Source organism: Pan troglodytes, chromosome 9 (genome assembly GCF_028858775.2).
Source record: "Pan troglodytes isolate AG18354 chromosome 9, NHGRI_mPanTro3-v2.0_pri, whole genome shotgun sequence".
Taxonomy (NCBI): domain Eukaryota; kingdom Metazoa; phylum Chordata; class Mammalia; order Primates; family Hominidae; genus Pan; species Pan troglodytes.
Window position 1 is genome coordinate 92,225,620 of NC_072407.2, and position 24,873 is coordinate 92,250,492.

The 24,873-nt window shown below is 34.6% G+C and overlaps 1 protein-coding gene across 11 annotated transcripts in view; it reads left to right on the forward strand.

Moving 5' to 3' along the window:
• NAALAD2 (N-acetylated alpha-linked acidic dipeptidase 2) overlaps nt 1–24,873 on the forward strand; it is an 80,548-nt gene that overhangs the window by 32,527 nt on the left and 23,148 nt on the right. For 7 of the 11 annotated variants that reach the window (XM_063784385.1, XM_063784387.1, XM_063784384.1 and 4 more), the window contains 9 exons: nt 3,544–3,730; nt 5,213–5,314; nt 6,690–6,815; nt 8,506–8,692; nt 14,892–14,985; nt 15,986–16,084; nt 19,694–19,779; nt 20,055–20,174; nt 20,280–20,362. In XM_063784385.1, the coding sequence (XP_063640455.1) occupies nt 3,544–3,730; nt 5,213–5,314; nt 6,690–6,815; nt 8,506–8,692; nt 14,892–14,985; nt 15,986–16,084; nt 19,694–19,779; nt 20,055–20,174; nt 20,280–20,362 (1,084 nt within the window). The remainder of the gene's footprint in view (nt 1–3,543; nt 3,731–5,212; nt 5,315–6,689; nt 6,816–8,505; nt 8,693–14,891; nt 14,986–15,985; nt 16,085–19,693; nt 19,780–20,054; nt 20,175–20,279; nt 20,363–24,873) is intronic. The other 4 variants (XM_009423964.5, XM_063784388.1, XM_009423963.5 and 1 more) reach the window with 3 other exon arrangements.

The window sequence follows — 24,873 nt, forward strand, 5'->3', positions numbered from 1 at the left end:
TCAGGGTATTAAATGCATTTTCAATTTAGTAATATGTTTGACTTTCAATGCGTTTATAGGAACATAACCTCACCATAAGTTGAGTAGTATCTCTATTTTCTACCCATCTGTGCTGTTGATGAGATCACAAGGTTCCATGTTAGTGTCTATGGATGAACTCGAGTGAGCTATTGTAATGAGGAATAAATCAGCTATAATGTTCTTATTAAATTTCAGCTTATGTATTATCAAGGCACATCAGATATCAAGAGATTAGTTCAAAATGTCTGTTGTGAGGTGCTTTTTTGATGATACAGGATAAGAATGAGTAGGAATGAACATCACTTGAAGAGAGATACACATACAAAACTTACACACCAAGAATGATGACAAGAACAGGGATAGAGGGAAATACACCATATTAGGACCCCCCAACTTTAATGAATGAAGAGGCATGACTCAAAGTTTTGTAGATGACAGTACATACCTAGAAGGTGTAGTGGGTGGTGACTTTTGTTGTAAGCTTCAAAAAAGCTGTTAGTTTTTAAAGAAGATAAAAGAGATATATTTGAAAGAGCCAGTGGAGAGTAAGAAGGCCTCCTAGCTGAATTTTAGCCATGAGCTATATGGGATTATGGAAAATAAAACAGCCGGCATGTGAGCAGGGTCCTCAGAGGAAACCAGTTAAGACAAGGAGGTTGGCTGGGCACGTTGGCTCACGCCTGTAATCCCTGCACTTTGGGAGGCCAAGGAGAGTGGATCACCTGAGGTCAGGAATTCAAAACCAGCCTGTCCAACATAATGAAACCCCACCTCTATTAAAAATACAAAAAGTTAGCTGGGCATTGTGGCATGCACCTGTAATCCCAGCTACTCAGGAGGCTGAGGCAGGAGAATTGCTTGAACCTGGGAGGCGGAGGTTGCAGTAAGTCGAGATTGTACCACTGCACTCCAGCCTGGGCAACAAGAGCAAAACTCCATTAAAAAAAAAAAAAAAAAAAAAAAAACAGAAAAGAAAGACAAGGAGGTCAAGGAAACATTCAGAGAAGGTGCTGAAGATATAAGCGAATTGTTGATTGCAGAGCTAAAGGGTTAATGAACACAGCAGAAGAGTTTAGAAGGCAAAGGAGGGCTTGAAGAGTGGGTTAAAGGGCTTAAATGTGGGAACAATTGTATTTCCCCCAGCCACTTTCTTTTTAACACAGCCTCAACTGTGAGTGTTCTCCCTCTCTCAGGAGGGTATGTGTTCAGTAAAGGTTACCTTCCTCCCAGCCCAGGAATCTCTTGATTAGTCCATAAGCCAATCATTACCCTCCCTCTAGCAATGATTGATTTGAGAAGGGGTAAATGACCCTATTTTGCCTAATGAAATGGGAGAAAAACTTAGCTAAGATCTTCTAGAAAAATGTTCCTTTGTTAAACACAAAAGAAGGAATAGTTGTTCTAGTTTGTACTTGTTTCTCCTGAAGTTACTGGGTGAATATGTATGCCTGGAGCTGTAATGCCCATCTTGGGACCATACAGAGAAACCCTGATATAAAATAAAGGATGTTCTACCTTCCTACTCTTTTTCTGTACTTCTCTATTTCATTTCAGGGGGTTCTTGAAAAGATGGGAGGCAAAAAAGTTCATGGCTAATCCTCCCTCCTAATTTAAGGAAATATATATATTTTTTCTAATTGCAAGAATCATATCTGCTCTATGTAGAAACAAAAATAATGAATTGTATAAAGTAGAAATTAAATATCTCTATCCGTTTTGCTTTTTTATTCCTATACATATAAAACAACTTCTGTCTGAACACATTTGTACTTTTAAAAAATAAATATGGTAAGAAATTAAACATCTGATACCTGCAGTTTTCAATTTCTGATATAGAGAAAGACATCTTCTCAGAGAAGATGATGCTAGAAGAGTCCTTATGGATGATTAATAGTTTGCAGATGAGAAAGGAAAGTGATTAGAAGTGGTGATAGAGGGAGATTCAGGTAGATGGGACAATATTTTTGGTTGAGATAAGACATTGTGCAAAGGCTAAAAGGTATTAAAGATCATAATGATTTTATGAGAAAAATAAGTATACTCAGTGACAGAGAGTAGAGGAGTTTATAAGAGAGTGATGTGGAATTAACCTGAAAAGACAGAAGACAGGACCTAACCTAAAAGTGCTTTAGATGCCATGTTGGAGTGTGGACTTTCTAATGCAGGGTACAGGGAGTTGTAGAAGAATTTTAAGCACATGGGTAATAACAGCAGATGAATTATTTAGAAATATCACTATTTCTCAGGATCAGGTAACTACAATTTTGGATTCCAGTTCCAGCATTTATTAGCTGTAAAATTATGAGTAGATTATTCAGTCACTCTGTCAGTCTCCTCATTTGCAAAATGGGGATGACAGAAGAAGGATTGTGATGATTAAATGAGAAAACACATGTGAAGGTGAATGTAGAGTGCTTGTCATACAACAGGTTTTCAATACATGTTAATTTCCTTCTACTGCTGTATATTTTGTGGCTGTCGTCCGGTTAACTAAAAAAAAAAAAAAATTAAAAAAGGGTTTATTTTTGTTCTACTGATGGTGGGGGAGTTTAATTTTTTTTTTTTTTTTTTTTTGTGATGTAGTCTCACTCTGTCACCCAGGCTGGAGTGCATTGGCATGATCTCGGCTCACTGCAACCTCCGCCTCCCAGATTCAAGCAATTCTCCTGCCTCAGTCTCCCAAGTAGCTGGGATTACAAGCACCTGCCACGACGCCTGGCTAATTTTTTGTATTTTTGGTAGATACGGGGTTTCACCATGTTGGCCAGGCTGGTCTTGAACTCCTGACCTCAGTTGATCCACCCTCCTTGGCCTCCCAAAGTGCTGGGATTACAGGTGTGAGCCACCATGCCTGGCCAGGGACTTTAAAAATATTATTCACCCCAAGTAAAATAAATCTCACTAAGAACTATGTTTGTGAGGTCACTTAAATGTTACAACTCATTTACATCCAAAACCAAGAGAACACTGCCCAAATTAAATTCAGCAAGCCTGTACATTTTGGGTAAAAGGCAAGAACTAAGCACTAGGGGATATGAAGAATAAAAATGCATGGACGTTGAGATCAATGAGATAAATAAGCAACTGCATACATGATACAATCAACAGTAGAAATATATAAGTTAAACATGGAAGTGCCCAAGTGGTCCCTGCGAGATGTTAAGATCTATTTTTTTTTCCCAAAATGTCTCTGTTCTCTGACAAACAGCAAAAAGGAACATTATTGGTATAGAAGTATGACATTCTTCCAGGGTGTCATCTCATATCTGAGCCTTTGCTGATTGTATCTACCATGAAATGTGTTCTTTTCTGAGTATGCATAATATGAAAACTGCAGTTGTACACAAATAACTTAAAAATTGGCCTATCTAGAAACTGGTAGCATTAGCTGTGTTTCTTTTATCTGTCATATAGGAATGACAACTTAATGCCCAAAGCATAAGTAGTGCATTTAGAATAGTTCTTAGGCACATCGTCTGAGCATAGTCTTTAACGCCCTCTTATGTTTTATTTTCATTTTAGTTCTTTTACAAAGCTTCCTCATCTGGCAGGAACAGAACAAAATTTCTTGCTTGCCAAGAAAATCCAAACCCAGTGGAAGAAATTTGGACTAGATTCAGCCAAGTTGGTTCATTATGATGTCCTCTTATCTTACCCCAATGAGACAAATGCCAACTATATATCGATTGTGGATGAACATGAAACTGAGGTATGTGAAATTGTTGGTACTTTTTATATTTTGCAATCCGACCATTTTATGTGGATTGTAATGTAGGGTCAAGTAAAAGTAGAAATTTGTTAATAGTGAATTATTCAGTATCCACTATGTGTTCGACATGGTGTTAAGTCCTGAGGCCAGAATAAGACTAGGACATGGTTCCTTTGCCTAAGTAAGTTGAGGCAGACAATGGAATACTTCAGACCTCAAATTAGTATGGTAAGTGCTATGAAGATTATGATTAGAATTCATTATTTACCCAGAAAAGGGTCACTCAGCCCAGCCGGGGAGTTAGACAATGTTTCCTGAAGTCTTGACACGTGAGTCATGAAAGGACATAGGAGTTAACCATGTGACAAAATAAGCTAAGAAAATTCTCAACAAAAGATAAAATATTGGCAAAGGCTTGGAGGCATATACTAGCCTAGTTTTATTGGGAGAATGTAATGATTTTCTGTATTTCAAAAGTGTAAAATACGAAGTAGGCCACGATATGAGATAAACCAGTAAATATGTTCTGGGAACAGATCATAGAAGGGCGTGTATGCTGTCCTAGGGAGCTTAAACTTCAACTTCAGTTCACGGGAGCCAATGACAAGTCCTGAGCAGGGGAAGGATGTGGCTAGAGGGGCATTTTAGATAGACAACGTCCTCTATGGATCACACCTAGGCTAAGCAACGGGTTAAAGTTGTTGTCTTAAGACAATAGTCCAGGTAAAAGATAATAAAATTTTAAATTAGGATGTTAGTAGGAATGAGGATGAGGGATGGATTTCAGAAATAGTAAGGAAATGTATTAGCAGGACTTGATTAGTGTTTGACTTGGGGAAGGAGGGGAAGATAGAGTTCAGGATGACTCCGAGACTGTCTGGTGTGGGTGGCTAATGACTGAAGCTATTAATAGAGGTAGGAAATGCAGATCAAAAGCAGGCCCAGGGTGAGAGATGATAAATTTGAATTTTAACATGTTGAGTTTGGACATCCAGGATGAAATAACCACCAAACATTTAAATATATGAATCTGAAAAGGTAAGCATCATAAGCATATTAGCTATTGGTAAAATTCTGATACTTAATGAAGTGTCGCAGGGAGGGAGTACAGAGGCAAGCAATGGGCTGGGGATAAAACATGGGGAAATATTATTTAAATAAAGATGAAAGAAAAGGAGCCCACAAAGGAAGCTGAAAAGGCATAGTCAAAAAAAGAGGATCACCAAAGTGCCACCTTTGAAGCTCTGCTGTTACACTTTATAAGGAAACTTTTGGTTACCTGGGATTGCATGCATTTATAAAAGTTTCTATTGTTAGGAAGACAATAATAATGATAAGGCTCTTTCTCATTGTTGTCAGTGTAATTTATCTATTACAGAACCTTGTTCCAGGATGCTTAATCTGAAGTATATACTTGGAGGCAAAATGAATTATATCTTAATAAAAATCCTCTCTAACTTGACATATTTTAATTCTTGCTAGATTTTCAAAACATCATACCTCGAACCACCACCAGATGGCTATGAGAATGTTACAAATATTGTGCCACCATATAATGCTTTCTCAGCCCAAGGCATGCCAGAGGTAAAATAAAATACTTTTGTAATCCAAGTCTTTAAATGGTTCTTTTGCTATGTAAAACCTGTATGGAGGACTAAAACCAAGGAAATTAGGTGAATCATTCATGCGGGTTCCTTGTTTGATATTCAGTACTATGAAAACCTCATCCCTCAAATTAAAAAAATTACAATAAAATAAAATAGAAAAGAACACCAGAGAAAAAAGAAACAAAACAAATACATTAAAAACTGACCCTGCTGAAGCAGTTGCCACTCTCTGAAATAACAAACTGCTGAACATGCCTTTCAGTGAGGCAGTAGGTGTTTTTTTGTTTGTTTGTTTTTGTTTTTGTTTCGTTTTGTTTTTTTGAGACAGAGTTTCACTCTTGTCACCCAGGCTGGAGTGCAGTGGCACAATCTCGGCTCACTGCAACCTCCGCCTCCGAGGTTCAAGCAATTCTCTTGCCTCAGCCTCCCGCGTAGCTGGGACCACAGGTGCATGCCGCCACATCCTGCTAATTTTGTATTTTTTTTTAGTGGAGAGTGGGGTTTCTCTGTGTTGGTCAGGCTAGTCTTGAACTCCTGACCTCAGGTGATCTGCTTGCCTCGGCCTCCCAAAGTGCTGGGATTACAGGCGTGAGCTACCGCTCCCGCCCAGCAGTAGGTGTTTTTACAAGCTTCTTTCCATTTTTCATAATTTGAATATTTTATGGATTCATAGATAGGATTTTATAGATCATACCATAGAGGTTGTTAAATTAATGCAATGGTTGGAAATTAAATAAATATAGTTAGGATCTTTAAAATGACATTTATTTACTCTATTCCCTGTGGCTTTGTATACACTGATGATTTCTTCAACACAGGACACGCTGTTTAGATATGTCTGGCTGGGTGCGGTGGCTCACACCTGTAATCCCAGCACTTTGGGAGGTTGAGGCGGGCAGATCTTTGGAGGTCAGGAGTTCAAGACCAGACTGGCCAACATGGTGAAACCCATCTCTACTGTTAAAAAATACAAAAATTATCTGGGCATGGCGGCGCATGTCTGTAATCACAGCTACTCTGGCAGCTGAGGCAGAATCACTTGAACTCAGAAGGTGGAGGAGGTTGCAGTGAGCCGAGGGAGTGCTACTGCACTCCAGCCTGGGTGACAGAGTGAAATTCCGTCTCAAAAATAATAAATAAATAAATAACTCTTATACATTGTCGTTTTTTAAACTTTTCAGGATTTTAAAAGATTCTCTAATGAATTCTGCATAATTACCGTGGGTCTGTTTATTATTCCCCAAATAAAGAAAGGAAACACTTTTGATGATGTAGTATTGTGAAGCAAACTTATTTTTTGTTTTTTTTTCTTTAATTTTAGCAGTATTATATATATTTTCTTTTCCCTATAGGGAGATCTTGTATATGTGAACTATGCTCGCACTGAAGACTTTTTCAAACTAGAAAGAGAGATGGGCATCAACTGTACTGGGAAGATTGTTATTGCAAGATATGGAAAAATCTTCAGAGGAAATAAAGTACAGTATTATTTGTTTTTCTACAGAGAATGAGAGGATATATATATTCTGTAAATGTAAATGACCAACTTGCTTCTCTGTTTCCAAATTGCTTTCAAACAGTTCTTTTCTTTTTTTTTTCCTATTTGCCATGGGTACACAGAAACTCATGTTTTTATGTTTTCTCACATACCTGGAAAAGGAGATTATTTTGAATCATTTTTATTATAAAAGTAATATTTGCTTTTAGAAATTTAATTGAAGGAAATTTATATAAAGTAAAAAATGAAAAGCTTCTCTGCATTACCCACTTCATTATTCAGATATAATCAATCTTAATAGCTTTTTTCAAACCTAATTCTGTGAAATATAAATACATCTGTCCCTACATGTCCATTTTACATATATTTATTTATTTACTTTTACATTGTATATTATAAGACTTTATTTTTTTTCATTCAGCCATGACTCATATTCTTCATGTCCACATGTTGAGAGTTATGTAATACATTGGTTAAGAGTATAGAACCCTAGATCCATATCACTTGGGTTCTTGTCTAGTCTGGCTCCTATTCTTTCTAGATCTTTTACTGTGAGCATGTTACTTAACTTCTCTGTTGCAAAGTTTCCTCACGTATAAAATGCGAATGACGAGGGCACCAATCTCATAGAGTCCTTATTGAATGACTTTGTTTGAAAGCACTTAGGAAAGTGGCTGGTACTTAGTAATTTCTATATAACTGCTTATTAATTACCTCAGTATTTTAAATGATGGCATCATATTTCACCGAATTGATAAGCCATTTATTTAACCATTCCACTACTGACGATGTTTGTCTCATCTTGAATTTGTTACTATTACAAATAATTTAATTGTGAACATCTTTGTCCATATATGCTCCAGAAATTTGTGTGAAGATTATTGTAGTATAGATTCATAGAAATTAAATGGCTAAATAATAGTGTATATTCTTTCAAAATTTTGATAGACATCATCAATTTTCCTTCAAAAAGTTGTGACAGATTATACTCTTAGTGATATAACAGGGTGTTCTCTAAATATTGGAATGCATTTTTATGAATCAAGACTGTTATCCATCTTCTGCTACAATACTTTCGGTGAAGAAGAATTTAGTATCTCACAGGGTACATTTTCCTATTTTTGGCCAGTTTGGATTGTTAGAAAGATGTTTACGAAAACCCTGGGCTGTTTTTCACAAATATGACTGCTCTGCATACAATTTTAAATCAGCTTAGTTCCATAAATATTTGTAGAATGCTTACTCTATGATGTGCGAGATTTTACAGGGCAGTAGTTTAAAATTAAGAAGACATGGTTCAAGTTTTCAAAAACACCCTCAGCCTAATAGGAGAGATAGACATTTAATAGATGTTTTAATACATTAAGAGCTATCCTATAATATAGAAAATATAGAACTACAAAGAAGGGACATGAATTCTACAGTTGCAGGTTGTAATAGGAATGTTTCACAGAAGAAATGATAACTCGTTTAGATTTCCGTGGAATAATGGAAGTCTGTTAGGTCTAATAGGTGGGAAATTGTGTTCAAAGCCAAGAGAACTGAATGTGTAATTGTATGGTAAAAGGCAGTGTCTAAATATCCTTCCATTATTAAATTAATGTCTTTCTTATATGAATAAGCCAACCATTTGCCATATCTGCATTATGAATTGCACATTGCCCCTGCAGGTTAAAAATGCCATGTTAGCAGGAGCCATAGGAATCATCTTGTACTCAGATCCAGCTGACTACTTTGCTCCTGAGGTACAGCCATATCCCAAAGGATGGAATCTTCCTGGAACTGCAGCCCAGAGAGGAAATGTGTTAAATTTGAATGGTGCTGGTGACCCACTCACTCCAGGCTATCCAGCAAAAGGTAAGGGATGAGCCTATCAGTCCACCAATTTTGCAAAAATACTCCTTGCCCTTTTAGAAGGAATACAAGCAAACATGTTCAGAATAATATTAAACTAAAATTGAGTACACTTATATCATTTTGGATTACTGCTGCTAGGAATTTTAAAACATTTGCTCTTGTATTATTTTAGTTTTAAATTTTCATGAGATGTCGGCATGGGGAGTAAACACTTAGTTCATACTCTCCTTCTTCCTTTATTAGAGTTCAGAAATACTGATCCTCATACCTAAAGTATGCTCCTTTTAACAAATGACAATTTAGGTTTGCTGAATTACCGATAGATTGTATTTTTTAAAATACAATAGATAGATTGAATTATCGATAGATTGTATTTTTTAAAAAAATGAGTTTTTGTGTTATTTAAAACATAAAATTGGAAGTTTTACATATGTGAAATGATTTCTACAATCAAAATAATGAACATACCCATTATCTCCAAAAAGCTTCCTCTCGTCTCTTTATATTCCCACCCTCCCAACTCTTCCTTCCCACTTCATCCAATCCCTAGGCAACCATTCATCTTGGTTTCTGCTGTCAGCATGATTATTTTGAGATCTGTCCATGTTGGCATCTTTGTCAATAGTTTTTCTTTCTTTTGCTGAGTAGTATTCCCTTGAATGGCTATAGCACAGTTTATTCCTTTACTTGTAGATGGACATTTGGATTGCTTTCAGTGTGGGGGCTATTACAGATAAAGGTGTAATGAACAGTTGTTGTACAAGACCTTGTATGTACATGTTCTTTTATTTCTCTTTGGGAAATACTTGGAAGTGAAATGCCTGAATGTTATGGTTAGTTGGATATTTAACTTTTATAGAAATTTTAAAATTGTTTTCTGAAGTTGTTTCACTTTATATTTCAACAGCAATGTATGAGTGTTCTATTTGCTATGTCCTCACCAACATTTAGTATGACAGTCTTTTCAATTCTACATTCTAACAGATGCATACAACTTCCAGGTTATAACTCTTCTATTTTCAAAACGTTGTGTCTAATTTTGGTCCTTTCCATATGAGTTTTAGCACTAATTTACAATTTCCACCAAAAAGCCTCCTGGGAGTTTGATTGAGATTGAATGAAATCTATAAATCAATTTGGGGAGAATTGGCAATATTTGGGAGAATTGAATTAACAATATTGAATTTTCTGATCCATAAATAAAATACAACTTTGCAGTCTTTAATTTCTTTCAGCAGAGTTTTATAGTTTCACTGTATGAATCACACATACCTTTTGTCAGATTTATCCACAAACATTTCATAGTTTTATGCTATTGTAAAGTTTCAATACCAATTTTTGTTTACTAGGAAATGAAAGCATTATTCTATTTCTAGAAGAAATACATTGGTCTTGTATCCTGCAAACTTGTTAAACCCATCGATTCTGCTAGGTTTTTGTAGCTTCTATCAGCATTTTTACATACATGATTATGTCATCTGCAAATGAAGATAATTTTATTTCTTGGCTTTCAATCTACATGCCCTTCCTTCCTCTCTCTCTCTCTCTCTCTCTCTGTCTCTCTCTCTCTTTCTTTCTTTCTCTCTTTCTTCTTTTTGCTTTATTGTACTGGCTAGACCCTCCAGGACATTTTTTTCTTTCTTTTTTGTATATACATTTTATAGAGGTACTCCAGTACAATGTTGAATAGAAGTTGTTACAACAGACATACTTGCTTTTTATTTCTGTTCCAACAGGGAATGTATCCAGTCTTTCTCTGTTAAATATTATGTTAGCTCTAGGTTTTTTATACATTCCCTTTGTCACAATGAGGAAGTTTACTTCTATCCTAATATACTGGGCGTTTTCATTAGAAATATATGTTGGATGTTGCCAAATGTTTTTTCTGTGCACATAGAGATGATCATATGTTATCATTTACTTTTGTTAAATTATATGATGTTTTTAATGTTAATCCAACCCTGTCATCCTAAAATAAATCCCATTTGGTGACAATGTATTATCCTTTTATATATTGTTGAATTTTTGATATATTTTTCTTAAGAATGTTTCTGTCCATGGTCATAAGAGATGTTAACCTGTAGATTTAGTTTCTTGTAATATCTTTGTGTCATTTGGTATCAAAGAAATGCTGGCCTCTTAGCATGAGTTGGGAACCATTTCATCCTCACTTTTTTGCAAGAGTTTATAAAGAATGGGTTCAATGTTGTCTATAAATATTTGGTAGAATTCTCCAGGGATCTATCTGGGCCTGAAGTGTTTTATGTAGAACTGTTTTTCACTACAAATTGAATTCCATATATATATATATGTAATATATGTAATATGTAATATTACATAGTATATATGTATACATAATATGTATATATTATATACGTATACATAATATATGTATATATTATATACGTATACATAACATATGTATATATTATATACGTATACATAATATATGTATATATTATATACGTATACATATGTATATATTATATACGTATACATAATATATGTATATATTATATACGTATACATATGTATATATTATATACGTATACATAATATATGTATATATTATATACGTATACATATGTATATATTATATACGTATACATAATATGTATATATGTGTGTATATATATTATATACATATACATAATATGTATATATGTGTGTATATATTATATAGATATACATATGTATATATGTGTGTATATATTATATACGTATACATAATATGTATATATGTGTGTATATATTATATACGTATACATATGTATATATGTGTGTATATATATTATATACGTATACATATGTATATATGTGTGTATTATATACGTATACATATGTATATATGTGTGTATATATTATATACGTATACATATGTATATATGTGTGTATATATATTATATACCTATACATATGTATATATGTGTGTATATATTACATACGTATACATAATATGTATATATGTGTGTATATATATTATATACGTATACATAATATGTATATATGTGTGTATATATATTATATGCATATATAATATATGTATATATAATGTATATATTCTACATTATATATATAATATATACTGTATACATTATATATAATATATAGTATACATTATATATTATATATAGTATACATTATGTATAATATATACTGTATACATTATATATAATATATACTGTATATATTATATATAATATATACTGTATATTTATATATAATATATATAGTATATATTATATATAATATATATGTATATATTATATATTATATATAACGTATATATTATATATAATGTATACATATATAATATATAATATATAATGATATATTATATATTATATAATGTATATATTATACACATTATATAATATATAATATATGATTATATATTATATACATTATATAATATATAATATATATCATATATGATATACACATTGATATACAACGTGTATATTATATATGATATACAACGTGTATATTATATATGATATACAACGTGTATATTATATATGATATACAACGTGTATATTACATATGATATACAACGTGTATATTACATATGATATACAACGTGTATATTACATATCATATATAACGTGTATATTACATATCATATATAATGTGTATATTATATATCATATATAATGTGTATATTATATATCATATATAATGTATAATATGTAATATTACATATTATATATGTAATATGTAATATTACATATTATACATGTATATATTATATATTATATATAATTACATATAATTACATATTATATATGCTATATTATATATGTATGTAAGATATATGTTATATATCATATATTATATATTATATATAATATTTAATATATATGTAATATATATTATATATAATATTTAATATATATGTAATATATATTATATATAATATGTAATATATATGTAATATATATTATATATAATATGTAATATATATGTAATATATATGTAATGTATATATGATCTATTTATTCTCAAGTGAGCCTTGGTAGTTTGCATTTTTTCAAAGATTTTTGTCCATTTCATCTAACTTGCTGAATTTATGAGCATAGAGTGGTTTATAATATTTTCGTACTATTCTTCTGTCTGCAGGTACTAGAGTGATATTCTCTCCTTTATTCCTGATGTTAGCAATTTAGTCATTTCTCCTTTAGTCCTGATCTGTCTTGTTGGAAGCTTATTAGTTTTATTGATCTCAGATAACTAGCTTTGGGTTTCATTGATTATCTTTACTATTATTTTTGTTTCCTATTTCTTTTTTTAAATTTAAATAGAGACAGCTCTTGCTATGCTACCCAGGCCAGTCTCAAACTCCTTGACTCAAGCAATCTTCCTGCCTTTGCCTCCCAAAGTGCTGGGATTACACACATGAGCCATGAGGAACCCAGCCAGTTTCTATTTCTTAGATGTCTGCTGTGATATTTATCATGTGCTTTCTCCTGCTTATTTTGGCCTTTATTTGTTCTTTTTCTAGTTTCTGAAAGTGGAATCTGATGTCATTTGTCAGAAACTTAACTTTTTTTCTATGATGGATTATTTAGTGCTATACCTCTCCCTATAAGCACTACTTTAGCTGCATCCTACAGTTTTTAATATATTGTGGTTTTATTTTATGTTAGAGACAAGATTCCACTCTGTCACCCTGTCTGTCACCCAGGCTGGAGTGCAGTGGTCCAACCATAGCTCACTGTAACCACAAACTCCCAGGCTCAAGTGATTCTCCTGACCCAGCCTCCCAAGTTAGCTGGAACTATAGGCATGTGCCACCATGCCCAGCTAATTTTTTAATGTTTACTTTTAGAGATGGGTCTTGTTGTGTTGCCTAGACTGAGTGTTTTTATTTTTATTTGGTTCCAAATACTTTCTGATTTCCCTTTTCATTTCTACTTTGACCCATGGTTTATTTATAAATGTGTTATTTAATTTTAAAATATTTGAGGATGTTCTAGGTATCTTTCTAATATTGATTCCTAATTTAATTCCACTGAAGTCAGAGAACTTACTGAGAATTTACTGAGACATGTCTTATGGACCAGAATATGGTCTCTGTAATACATATTCTATATGCACTTGAAAAGAATGTATATTCTGTTTTTGGTTGGAGTATTCTATAAATGTCAATTAGGTCAAATTAGTTAATAGTGTTATGAAAGTCTTATATACTTACTGATTTACTATCTAATTATATTGTTACAATTTTGTTTCAGCAGTCAATTATCTCATGAAGCTACTTACATAATAAAAATCTCATGATAGAACTATTATTTTACATATTTTATTATTTTTAAAGTGTTTCATTTACATAAAATAAGGTGAATAAAAAATAAGGTGTTTCAGGCATGAAGGTAAATTTGGTCCCTTTAACTCTATCTTGGCTGAAAGTCACAGTTCCAATGAGGTTTTAAGGCTGGCAATACTTTTCAATCTTCCTTGAATGATAATATATCACTATTTGAATAAGATGTTTCTCATTTATTCCCAAGAATGCATATGTTCTCTTGGTTTTTTTCCGATTATTTATAGTTTCAGAATCTGGGACACATTTTCTAAGCATCTGGTTAATAACATTTCTCTAAGAAAGATTCAAGAGATCCTTGAGGAAATAAAATATTCTTGTAAAGGTCAAGAAAATTATGTGAAATATCAAAACAAATTTGGAAAACTGCCATCTCTATAATTAACATTACCTTAAAATATAAATGATTTATTAAATAAAGATGTATTAGGTAAAACAATTGTCTGACTTTTGGGGAACTTTTTTTTTTTTCAGACAGAGTCTTGCTCTGTCTCCAGGCTAGAGTGCAGTGGCGTGATCTCAGGTCACTGCAACCTCTGCCTCCTGGGTTCAAGCGATTCTCCCACCTCAGCTTCCCAAGTAGCTGGGCCTACAGGCATGCGCCACCACGTCCAGCTAATTTTTGTATTTTCAGTAGAGACGGGGTTTCACCATGTTGGCCAGGATGGTCTCCATCTCTTGGCCTCATGATCCGCCCACCTCTGCCTCCGAAAGTGCTGGGATGACAGGTGTGAGCCACCACGCCTGGCCAGGAACTTTTAATTTTGGCATAATTGCAAATGTATAGCAAATCTGCAACAGTTATGCAAAAAATCCCTGTATATCTCTTGCTCATATTTTTAAATTGTTTTCATTTTATGCATTTGATTTTTTTAGAATACACTTTCAGACTTGATGTTGAAGAAGGAGTGGGAATCCCCCGAATACCTGTACATCCCATTGGATATAATGATGCAGAAATATTATTACGGTATAGTTTTCTTGTTGGATATGAGATTAAGATATTTTGCACTAGGTGTCTATTTTCTCATTGAAAACCAATATGGCATTCTTATGTTAAACACAAAGTTTTATAACTAAATAACTGGTGAAATAGGAATAACAGAGTATACTATCTTTTTATTTCATAAAAGTAGTCATTTTAGTGACTAAGAAATCAAAATAAAATATCGCTCTGTTTGCTACAAATGAAATTCTCAAATACAAAGCTATGTCCTAAGATAATTCTCATTTGAGATTTTTCAAGCAATTGAATTTTCATAGGTATTCATTAGATATTTATATTCAACGTCTAGTATAAGAATATGACAATGCCCCCCACTTACTAGAGGTATGACCTTGGATCAGTTGCTTAAACTTTCTCCAGCTCAGTTTCTTTATTTGTAAGATGAGGCTAGTAACTGTTTCTCCTTGATAGGGTTATTATGAGAACATATGAGTAAAATACATAGCACCGTATTTAGAATATAGTAAACAAACAATTATTGTATTCTATAACTGATATTTCTTTACATATCCCCCAACTCCCATTTTTAAATGCCTGTATGTGTATTACAACTTAATAATTGTTTGGGTGCCTACTGTGTAATCAGCAGCTTTTTTGCAAATACATTTCTTCTCCTTAATGCAGTCATTAATTTCCTGTATTTAGGATATCTTGGATTCAGTGAGTCCCCACATAAATAATTAAGGTCAAAAATAAGGAGATAGCCTTCCCATTTGCCATGACTACTTTATTTTTTCTCTTTGCTCTCATCACTAACATATTATGTATTTTACTTACTGATTTCAGTATGGCTCTCTTGCTAGAAAATGAGCTCCACAAAGGGCGGGCTTTTTGACAGTACCTGGCACTTAGTAAATGACAAATATTTGTTATATATATGAATGAAATATTGTCATCAAACTTTAAAATTTCTCCTTAGAAATTGTGGTAGCCTTTTTCTGTCACTTTCATTTTATTTTGTCAGCTACTTGGGAGGAATTGCTCCACCAGATAAGAGTTGGAAGGGAGCCCTTAATGTGAGTTATAGTATCGGACCTGGCTTTACAGGGAGTGATTCTTTCAGGTAATTTTGCATTACTTTAATAGTCTGAAAAAGTTTTATATTTTTAATGGAAACATGTCAAGATAACTGTTCTGCCAGGGGTATTTTGCTTATCTCTTTTTCTCTTTCTAAACAACCATTTTACATTACTTAAGAAGTACTTACACATGAAATATTGAATTATTTCACTAGCAGCATCACAATATTAGTTTCATAGAACCTCAAAAATTAATATATTTGAATATAGGTTTAACATTTCAAAGATTTTTCAAAATTCTCTCTTCAGCTATTTTTTAAAAATAGTTTTTCAAATAACTTTCAAAATGATATACATGTGAAAAACTAGGTGAAGGTGCTGGGCGCGGTGGCTCACACCTGGAATCCCAGCATTTGGGAGGCTGAGGCGGGCGGATCACCTGAGGTTGGGAGTTCAAGACCAGCCTGGCCAACAAGGAGAAACCCCGTTTCTACTAAAAATACGAAAATTAGCCAGGTGTGATGGTGGTGCATGCCTGTAATCCCAGCTACTTGGGAGGCTGAGGCAGGAGAATCACTTGAACCCAGGAAGCGGAGGTTGCAGTGAGCTGAGATCGCGCCATTGCACTTGAGCCTGGCCAACAAGACTGAAACTCCATCTAAAAAAAAAAAAAAAAAAAAAAACTAGGTGAAGTTAAGGGAGAAGTAAAGATGAAGAGAGAAGGGGGCCAAAATGTATAGATCACTTACTGTGTGGGTTAAATGAGTTTAAATGGATAAATCACATAGTTACTATAAGACTATAAGCCTCAATAGAATTAATATTACAATTATTACTGTTATTAATACATGATAATACTCTTCTAGAAGAGATGTGATCACAAATTTTGTGTTTATTGAGCTTAGTCTTACAGAAAGAGTAAAAGTTTACCACTGGGTAAAGGGAGGCAAGAAATGCCAACTAGAGAAATCAGCTTGTACAGAGTAGTTGAACAGCGTGGCATGATCAGAAGTTCAAGAAGTTTGATTTGCCTGAAATGTGATGGGAGAGAGAAATGTAACACTGATAAATCAGAGTGCATATAGCTGTTTTTATTAAACCAAAATTATTAAATCAGTCTTCTTTGCTAACAATTTACCCTTAACTACGTGAATTTGGATTCTCAGAATATTTTTTAGTTTCTGTAGGATTTCTTGTATTCCAGAAATTTTAAAGTATTAGAAGTCCAATTTCCTTGTTTTATAATAAGTTTATAAATGTTTGATTTATATGTGTTTATCTCTATCATTAAATCAGAACAGTGCTCTTTTAATTTGAGACTTTATTATCTAATTTGTGTATGCCCTCCAGAGAAAGGAAAATGTAACTTACTCAATGAAACATAAAGCCCTTTCTGATTTACAAACAGAAACATACAGACAGAGAAAACATATAACTTCAGTTCTACAATTTTAGTCACAAAGAGTAAACTCAAAAACATAAACATTCCCAGGTCTAGATATAAAATAGCTGTGCTCCTTCACTGTGAGCATAGAATTCTCTATTGGTTAGAACTCAAAGTGGACAAATAAACAACAACAAAACTAAAAACTAGATTCTCTCATGTCTCACCTCACAGAGATCTTGAAAATCCATTAATCCATTTACAGATATTATCAAATGACAAGACATAAAGGCCAACTCCAAATCATTGCTGCCACCAATGAGGACTAACTTAATTTGCCCTAAACAAAGCAGAAACATAAAACAAAACATCAGTAGAGAAAAAATAAAGCTAGAGATATAGAGTATCAGCAAAGTTAAATTTCTACTGTTGTTTAGAATTTACATATGAGAGCCAAAAGAAGATATGAAGAATTGGTTTAAGCTGCCCATACCTGGTTCTGCAAAATGAATCCATTGTACCTCAGAGTGGAGCCTCCAAAAATCTTCCACAGTGAGGAAAGGAACACAAACCTTCACTAGACAGATTGTGCATTTCAGTGGATTTGAATTATTTGCATTACTGTCATGTTTCTATAAGTTAACTTCTCTTTACAGAGCTGTAAAACAGTCTAGTTAAGGACACTGACAGGTAAAGTTGACCATAATGGATGAACCAAAGTTTTTCCCAATTTTTCCTTACAGGATTATATTCATTTATTTCATGAATATTTATTGAGCATTTCCTATGCCCCGGGAACCATTCTGGGTTCTGGGGATTCAGCAGTGAATAAAGTAGGCAAAAATCTCCTCCCTGTGGAGCCTGCATTCTAGAGTTCAGTTTATTTGAAACGTGATAAGTTTGAAGTAATAATAGGACAAATAAATATACTTCTGGAGCTCAAAAATACTAAAAACGAGAAAGACGTAGGTTTAAAGACATAGATGTGCTTCTTTGAGAATCTTAGCAGATAGCCTATGTTTTTGTTTAGACTAATATCAATTTTTTTCATTCCTCATATGTTGCATTTTTCTTTACTTAATTTTCTTCTTTTAATGACACAATACCGATGAACTTGGGTTTCTTACTAATCATATATCTAAGGCTCATATTTTTAGAAACACATGCTAAACAATATTTCTGCTTTTCTGCTATTAATTTTCATCTGTCAGCAGCAAAAAGAAATCATTTACTTAATGCCTTAAAATGAAAAAAAAACCATTGATTTAGTTTTCCTCTGAGGTACTTTTAGTTGAATATTGCAAATGGATTAAATATCAGAAGCACAGTATACTTTTGGTGGGGGTGAGGGAAGCCAGAATTTGTTCTTAACAATATACAAGTTTCGGGGGCTTATTCATTCTTCCATTAAAAAACGATCACAAACTAGAAACAACGGAGGTCTCCCTACCTTTAGAATAAATGATGATTAATTTTGTTCCCTTGGGGAAAAGTAGCATTTTCCCATGTCATCTTGGATTCATAAAATGTGAGTGATACTTTGTTTTTTCTGTCTGGCTGAGCTTGATATTTTCCCTTGTTTTCTAATTCGGTTGATTGTAACTCATGAATGAATATTTAAAAGCCTGACCCAAATCAGAATCAACAATCATGGCCTAGAAACATTTCATTATGTAGTTGTGCATTGTAGCAGGAGCTTCCCAAATTCTCATTTAACAACAGAATTTTTTATGTTTTTTATAGGTGGCACTCAACCAGCTCTTAAACTTACATATCATTTCCATAATCATAAAGAAAATTTTTGAACCTTGGATTTAATATAAATATAAATAGATACATTTAAATAATATGCTTATACTTTTTTCTTTATTACATAATGGGCTGTCTTCTTCGTTTTCATAATTAACTGGGGTATATTTTTACATTTTAGAATAAATATGACATTTTGAATAATAGAATATTTTGAATTTTAAATAAATAACAATTTAGCTATGAGAAAATAATATAAAATAGACAGCTTTTAAAATTTGACTTCAAGGTGCATGCTTAGGTGCCTAGAAGTAAATTGGCATAATGTCTGTACCTTACTTGCGAATGCTTCAACAGTGTTAACAATTATTGAATTTAGGTGGTAGAGATAAGAGAATCCATTATGCTATTGCACAACTTTTCATAATAAAACACTATTATGAAGATAGTTTTTTATAATAAAACACTGTAAAAAACATAATTTGCTGTACTAAGTAATTTATTCCTTTTAAAATTCTAGGAAGGTTAGAATGCATGTTTATAACATCAATAAAATTACAAGGATTTACAATGTAGTTGGAACTATCAGAGGATCTGTGGAACCTGGTGAGTCACATAATTTTTTAAAACATTTTGTTTTTACAAAAATTAAAGGGTAAGTAAAGATAAATTGTAGTCAACAATTGAAGTGGGGTTTTTTGGCTGATTTGAAACTACTAAATTTTGAGGAAAACTGTACAAATCTAAAAGAAGATTTTACTTTATAGTGTTGTCTTCTATAGAGGAAACTCAAGCAAGAGGATGTTTATTTTAAAAACATAAATTACAAATATTTATAATGTATTCAAAGTTGTAGGTTTTTTGAACATATTATTTTCCAGACAGGTATGTTATTCTGGGAGGTCACCGGGACTCCTGGGTATTTGGAGCTATTGACCCAACCAGTGGGGTTGCTGTTTTGCAAGAAATTGCCCGGAGTTTTGGAAAACTGATGAGTAAAGGTAAACAACCTTTCTTTCCTAGGTGATGACAAAAAGTGACTTACTGAATTTTCTTTTATTTTTTAGGCAGTTGTACCTAACCACGTGTGTTAACAATTCTTACAGGCTGGAGACCTAGAAGAACTATCATTTTTGCCAGCTGGGATGCAGAAGAATTTGGACTTCTGGGTTCCACAGAATGGGCTGAGGTAAATAAGACAAAGAAGGTTCTTATTATTTTTTTGGTCAACAGGGAACAAATATGTATGTATCTCAGGATGATCAAAAATATATTCCATTACCTAATATGGTTTTGTTTTGGAGAATGACTCAAGACAATTTAAGAAATAGTTTATTTTTACTTTCACATCAGTTAGGCAATAACCTTTTAGTACTAGACTGCAGACAGAGTTATTGCCTCTTGTCAAAATATTTTCGTTGCCATTTGCATTTGTTTTATAAAAAATAAGAAAAATCAGTAAGCTCAGAAAATAATCAAAATTAATGAGATATTTTTGATGATAATTTACTTATCTAAAAACTGATACTGATGCTTAGAGCTAATTTTCAAGTTTTTGAAGTTTCTTTAGAGTTCTTCCATCTGAGAAAATATAAGGTGTTCTATTAAGATGGCCATATATTGACTATATTTTCACATTGACAGATTCCATTTAAAATGGCAACCATAAGTATACTTTAGCATTTACAACAGATATGTGCTTCATTGTTAAGTATAAAGTGATAATTCTGTGAATTGAATTACTTTAATAAATTGACCTGCTTTACAATTTCATAGGTGGGGCTTTTTTTCTTCACATATGATTGTCATTTGTCACTGACTCTTAATTATTTATATTTAAGTGTCTCTCCTAGGGCCCTTTTCTTCCAACTTCTTCCTTTAGTCTCTCTGTCAAGTAATCTCTAAGTTCTTACATGTAGAAGGTAAGCACATTCATTTTTTTAACTTTTAAGTTCAGGGTACAAGTGCAGATATGTTACATAGGTAAACTGTGTCATGGGGATTTGCCACGCTGTTCAACTACTCTGTACAAGCTGATTTCTCTAGTTGGCATTTCCTGCCTGCCTTGACGCAGTGGTAAACTTTTACTCTTTCTGTAAGACTAAGCTCAATAAACACACAATTTGTGATCACATCTTTTCTAGAAGAGTGTTATCATGTATTAATAATAATAATTGTAATAATATTTCTATTGAGCTTTACAGTAGCTATGTGATTTACCCATTTTAACTCATTTAATCCACACAGTAAGTGATCAATAAATGGTGGCTCCCTTCTCTCTTCATCTTTACCCCTCCCTTAACTTCACCTAGTTTTTCACATGTATATCATTTTGAAAGTTATTTGAAAAACTATTTTAAAAACTAGGTGAGGAGAGAATTTTGAAAAACCTGGTTTGAAATGTTAAACCTATAACTCAAATGTAGTAATTTTTGAGACTCTATGAAACTAATATTGTGGTATTACTAGTGAAAGATTATTTCATCACCCAGGTATTAAGCCCAGTACCCACTAGTTATTTTTCCTGACCCTTTCCCTTCTCCCACCTTCCACCCTTTGAAAGTCCCCAGTGTGTGTTGTTCCCTTCTATGTGTCCATGGGTTCTCATCATTTAGCTCCCACTTATAAGTGAGAACATGTGATATTTATTTTTCTGTTTCAACATTAGCTTGCCAAGGATAATGGTCTTCATCTCCATCCATGTCCCTGCAAACAACATAGTCTCATCCTTTTTAATGACTGTGTAGTATTCCAAGGTGTACATGTACCACATTTTCTTTATCAAGTCTGTCATTGATGGATATCTGGGTTGAATTCATGTCTTTGCTATTATGAATAGTGCTGCAATGAACATATGTGTGTATGTGTCTTTATAATAGAATGATATATTTCTTTGGTTATATACCCAGTAACGGGATTGCTGGGTCCAGTAGTATTTCCAGGTAGGTGCACTACATAAGTACTTACTTTCCCTCCTCCATCTGCTATTTATCATTTATAAGCCCAGATTTTATAGAGCTGTTTTAAAATATGGCAAACCTGTCTTGCCATTGTGTTTAGTTTTGAAAATGCTTTCCTCCTAACTCATTTTCTCTTACATTAGTTTAAAATACTATAATAGGAATAATATGAATTAAACAAATACAGAGGGGGTAAAAATCCCACTCACAATTACTTGTCTGGTATCACCCTTTGTTGATTACATTTACACTGCGAATTGTTATTTTCACATTGGTATTATTAATGTGCATTTTGAAACTATAACATTAATTTGATGAATCAAATTTTATTAGTTCAGGTCATTATCTTTTTCCCCCTGCCCCTGTGGTGAGTGAGGTCATTTGCTTTTAGAAACATGCGATTTAGAAACATGTGATTTCTTGTGATACATATATAAACACATATAAACACATGCATCTGTTTTTTAAATTTCAGCAGCTGAACATAAAGAAATCTAATATATAAAATAATAAAAACGCTTTGCATTAATTTATAAACATGTGCATTAAAAGGCAATTTCAATACACTTTCCAGTTTTGTGCCAGGTTCTTGATTATATTCAGTAGCATGCTTACCTTCTTTAAATACACATAAGGAATCTTCTTTATTTTCACTATAAATCTGTTATAATGGAAACTCTGATTTTATATTTCTCTGTAATGGAGTCAACTATCACCTGGCCTATGCAGGCAAGTGCAAAGAGGTGACAGTTTTTATTTGTGCCATAACCACACACAGCTTTAAATGTTCTTACTATAACATATTTTAGAAAGCTAACAAGGTAGAGAGAGCGGTGAAGGGCTCTCTCAGCATGTTTCTCTCTGTGTGTAAGTGTGTTAGTCTTGCTTTACTTTTTCTTTAATCTGTGTCTGTGTGTGTGTGTTTGTGTATGAGTGTGAGAGAGAGCGAAAGAGAGTCTTATTTTTGTCTTAATGTGTGCCTCCTCTTTTGTCTTCCTTTTTTATTCTTTCACTTCATATACATAGTAAATAGAAACAAATGGAAATTTTATATTTCTCACTTTTGAAATGATAAATTTACTTGGGTATCCCCTCCATAAATGGATCTCAAACTTGAATGTATGTAAGTGTCAATTGCCAGTTATATCTATTAGAAAATACAGATTGGCTGGGCGCGGTGGCTCACGCCTGTCATCCCAGCACTTTGGGAGGCCGAGGCGGGCGGATCACGAGGTCAGGAGATCGAGACCATTCTGGCTAACATGGTGAAACCCCACCTCTACTAAAAATACAAAAAATTAGCCGGGCACGATGGCGGGTGCCTGTAGTCCCAGCTACTCGGGAGGCTGAGGCAGGAGAATGGCGTGAACCCGGGAGGCGGAGCTTGCAGTGAGCAGAGACAGCGCCACTGCACTCTGGCCTGGGCAAAAGAGCAAGATTCTGTCTCCAAAAAAAAAAAGAAAGAAAGAAAATACAGATTTCCGCCCGGCACGGTGGCTCATGCCTGTAATCTCAGCACTTTGGGAGGCTGAGACAGGTGGATCACCTGAGGTCAGGAGTTCGAGAACAGCCTGGCCAACATGGTGAAACCCCGTGTCTATTAAAAATACAAAAATTAGCCAGGGGTCGTGGTGAGAGGTGACAGCATGCTGGCAGCCCTCGCTCGCTCTCGGCGCCTCCTCAGCCTTGACGCCCACTGTGGCCACGCTTAAGGAGCCCTTCAGCCCCCCGCTGCACTGTGGGAGCATCTTTCTGGGCTGGCCAAGGCCGGAGCCGGCTCCCTCAGTTGCTGGGAGGTGTGGAGGGAAGGAGCGGGCGGGAACCAGGGCTGCGCGAGCGGTTGCGGGCCAGGGCGAGTTCCGGGTGGGCGTGGGCTCGGCGGGCCCCGCCCTCGGAGGAGCCGGCCAGCCTGCAAGCCCGGGGCAGTAAGGGGCTTAGCGCCTGGGCCAGCAGCTGTTGTGCTCGATTTCTCGCTGGGCTTTAGCTGCCTTCCCGCGGGGCAGGGCTTCCGACCTGCAGCCCACCATGCCTGAGCCTGCGCCCCCGCCGCCGCCGCTGCACAGCAGGAGCCTCCCGACGAGCACCGCTCCCTGCTCCACGGCGCCCAGTCCCATCGACTGACCAAGGGCTGAGAAGTGCTGGCGCACGTCGTGGGACTGGCAGGCAGCTCCACCTGTGGCCCCGGTGTGGGAGCCACTGAGTGAAGCCAGCTGGGCTCCAGAGTCTGGTGGGGACTTGGAGAATCTTTATGTCTAGCTAAGGGATTGTAAATACACCAATCAGCACTCTGTATCTAGCTCAAGGTTTGTAAACACACCAATCAGCACCCTGTGTCTAGCTCAGGGTTTGTGAATGCACCAATCCACACTCTATTTCTAGCTAATCTAGTGGGGACGTGGAGAACTTTTGTGTGTAGCTCAGGGATTGTAAACGCACCAATCAGCACCCTGTCAAAACGGAGCAATCGGCTCTCTGTAAAACAGACCAATCGGCTCTCTGTAAAATGGACCAATCAGCAGGATGTGGGTGGGGTCAGATAAGAGAATAAAAGCAGGCTGCCGGAGCAGCAGTGACAACCCTCTGGGGTCTCTTTTCACATCCTGGGAAGTTTGTTGTTTTGCTCTTTGCAATGTTGCTGCTGCTCACTCCTTGGGTCCACACTGCCTTTATGAGTTATAGCACTCACCTCGAAGGTCTGCAGCTTTACTCGTGAAGCTAGTGAGACCACGAACCCACCGGG